At 37.4% G+C, this 3,145-nt stretch overlaps 1 protein-coding gene across 1 annotated transcript in view; it reads left to right on the forward strand.

Moving 5' to 3' along the window:
* Window positions 1-618: 618 nt before the first annotated feature.
* cetn3 (centrin 3) overlaps window positions 619-3,145 on the forward strand; it is a 3,152-nt gene continuing 625 nt past the window's right edge. The window contains exons 1-4 of the mRNA XM_034709532.1: window positions 619-794; window positions 2,463-2,598; window positions 2,903-3,017; window positions 3,107-3,145. The exon at window positions 3,107-3,145 is cut by the window's right edge and continues 153 nt beyond it. Of these exons, the coding sequence (XP_034565423.1) occupies window positions 634-794; window positions 2,463-2,598; window positions 2,903-3,017; window positions 3,107-3,145 (451 nt within the window). The 5' untranslated portion in view covers window positions 619-633. The remainder of the gene's footprint in view (window positions 795-2,462; window positions 2,599-2,902; window positions 3,018-3,106) is intronic.

The raw sequence follows: 3,145 nt of genomic DNA on the forward strand, positions 1-3,145 counted from the left end.
ACTTCGTCACACTCTGCCTAGTTGAGTTCCGCATTACCAATATGGCTGCCGCCGTCGATTTGCTTCAAAACAGCTCTCAGGAACAGATGGGTGACGTCACGGATACTACGTCCATATTTATACAGTCTATGGGGAAACTTCCTGTTTCCTTTGATTCACAGCCGCCGTGTCGTGAAACTTCAAAGGACACACAGCGTCTTATGACGTCACGCTGTAGGGCGGAGCTTGTTACCGTGGCTTCGCAGGCTCTGGCTGCACAATGGCGGCGCCCAGGAGAGGGATTTTTTGGCTTCAGAACCGTACAACGGGAAGAGGCGGAGCAACGCTGTCCATTTTTATTCACAGTCTATGGTTCCATCAGCAAGCCAAGCACTGAAACATTTTACTTTACATGTGGATACAAATCTAATCCTATCCCTTTATTCACTATTATTCATTAGAAAAGTAAATACATAAAACATATAATACATAATTCAATAATTCTATAATTCAATAATTCAATAATTTACACCACATGATTGAATCTTGTTTCTTTCAGAGAGACAGTTATAACAAAGATGTCCCACAAGATGGCGCCGAGAGAACACTGAAGACTCCACCGACCGTTACTCCACGAAGAAGAAAGAGGAGCACATGAACCAATCAGAGAAGACCTCACTGCTGCCTGGAGACCAGCGACCAATGAGAAGCGTCCGTCTGAGCGCGCAGAAACGGATCTGTTGCTGTGTTTGTGTTTCTGAGTTTATTAACGACACCAGGATCACAAAGCCTCCTAGAATGAGTCTCTCTCTCCGGTAACCCTCTTCACCTCCTCTGTTCTCTCTCTGTTCTCTCTCTGTTCTCTCTCCTTCCTTCAGTCTGTGTTTGATGTTTAGATGAAGCTAACTGTAGCTGCTCGGTGACAGAGCTCTGTTAGCTCTTCTAACGGTTCTAACGGTAGCATCTCTGCTGTTAGCTTCTGTATTTGACGAGCTAATACTGAGATTATTAATCTGATTAACTGTTAGAAATAAACACAAAGACACAGATTATACTGAGATTAGCTCCCTGTGTTGGAGCACACTCACTCTACACTGCTAAATGAACAGATATCATGCAGGACTAGCTGCTAAAAAACCTTCATTATTACAAAGTAGAACTCGTCAAATTATCTTTATAATACTTGTTGAATTTCAACGATATATAAATAACATTTTTTTGTATTTTAACATTTTTTTGTATTTTTAAATGTATTTTTATGTGAATAAATGTGTGTTCTCTTGGCTGGACTAATACCAAAAGCCTATGACAACATATTGCAATATGAGAATATACTTGATTCTGATTGGTCGATACTCCTTAGCAGCGGTCTGTTATTTATCTGTTGCTATGGATAATTTTATTTTTATTTTAATCGATTTGATTTTAGTTATATTTTATTCTTTTTAAATAGTACATTTTTCTTTCTTTCTGTTTTTTAATTTTATTGAACTTGAATTGTATTTTTTTTTAAATCAGTTTTCAGACTCTTATAGTCTGATTAACTGTTAGAAATGAACGCAGAGAAACAGATTATACTGAGATTAGCTCCCTGTGTTGGAGCACACTCACTCAGCACTGTTAAATGAACAGATATCATGCAGGACTAGCTGCTAAAAAACCTTCATTATTACAGTAGTAAACAGAAGTAGAACTCGTTAAGTTATCTTTATAATACTTGTTGAATTTCAACGATATTTAATAAACATTTAGTCGAATTTTAACATTTTTTTTTGTATTTTTAAATGTATTTTTATGTAAATAAATGTGTGTTCTCTTGGCTGGACTAATACCAAAAGCCTATGACAACATATTGCAATATGAGAATATACTTGATTCTGATTGGTCGATACTCCTTAGCAGCGGTCTGTTATTTATCTGTTGCTATGGATAATTTTATTTTTATTGTAATCGATTTGATTTTAGTTATATTTTATTCCTTTTAAATAGTACATTTTTCTTCCTTTCTGTTTTTTAATTTTATTGAACTTTAATTGTATTTTTTTTTTAATTAATTTTTTAGACTCTTATAGTCTGATCTTTTTGTGTAACACCCCTCTAAATGAAGATAAGATAAGATATTCCTTTATTGATCCAGTTGTTATACCTGATACATTATGTTATAAATTATACCTGATACATTAACTCTGATTGATTACTGATATCTAACACTACTTTTTTAATGTTTGGTGTAAAGTCTGCACTTGTATGATCTTCTCAACTTTTCAAAAACAAACAAACAAATAAATATTTGTATTTATGTAAGGATTTGTGTGGACAGAGAACTAGCCCTCGTAGCTGAGTTTTGCGGTCGTAATCTTAATTTTTTTGGCGAGTATCAAAGTATTTTAGAGGTTCCATTTTTGTTGAAGTGACAAAGCACTTGTAGTTAAGTTTGTCACATTTTTAATGTTAAATCTAACTCTGTTATCTCGTCCTTCCAGACCGGATCTTGCAGCCGACAAAAACAAGCGTAAGAAGAGGAGAGAGCTCACCGAGGATCAGAAACATGAAATCAAAGAGGCGTTCGATCTGTTTGACACCGACAAAGATAAAGAGATAGATTACCACGAGCTGAAGGTGAGTGAGGGAGCGGTGTGACGTCTCACTGAGTCAGAAGAACAACAGGCTGAGAGCTTTTTACAAACAACTCCAGGTTTGAAAAGTTTACTCCTCCTGTGAAGGAGCTCGTAAATATGAGATCCTGTTTTTAAATTCTGTAGAGCCAGAGAGAAAGAGCCTTACATAGTCTGACCTTCCTGCTCTCATCCACTAAAGAGATATCCAGTGATTGTCTTCTTAAGTTAAATGTGTATAGATGGACTCACGGACGGGGAGAGAAGTGTTGAAATGTTGAAATGTTGAAATGTAACCGGGCCGACAGGTGGCGATGCGAGCTCTGGGTTTTGAGGTAAAGAAAGTGGACGTCCTGAAGATCCTGAAAGACTACGACAGAGAGGGGAACGGGAAAATCACATTTGAGGATTTCAACGAAGTGGGTGAGTCTGTCTCTGACGTGGTTCACTTAATCCTGCAGAGAGCGGATCAGATGAAGGTCTTTATTAAAACCCTCTGCGTGTTCCTTCAGTGACCGACCGCATCCTGGAGCGAGACCCGAAGGAGGAGA

Source organism: Notolabrus celidotus, chromosome 19 (genome assembly GCF_009762535.1).
Source record: "Notolabrus celidotus isolate fNotCel1 chromosome 19, fNotCel1.pri, whole genome shotgun sequence".
Lineage (NCBI taxonomy): Eukaryota > Metazoa > Chordata > Actinopteri > Labriformes > Labridae > Notolabrus > Notolabrus celidotus.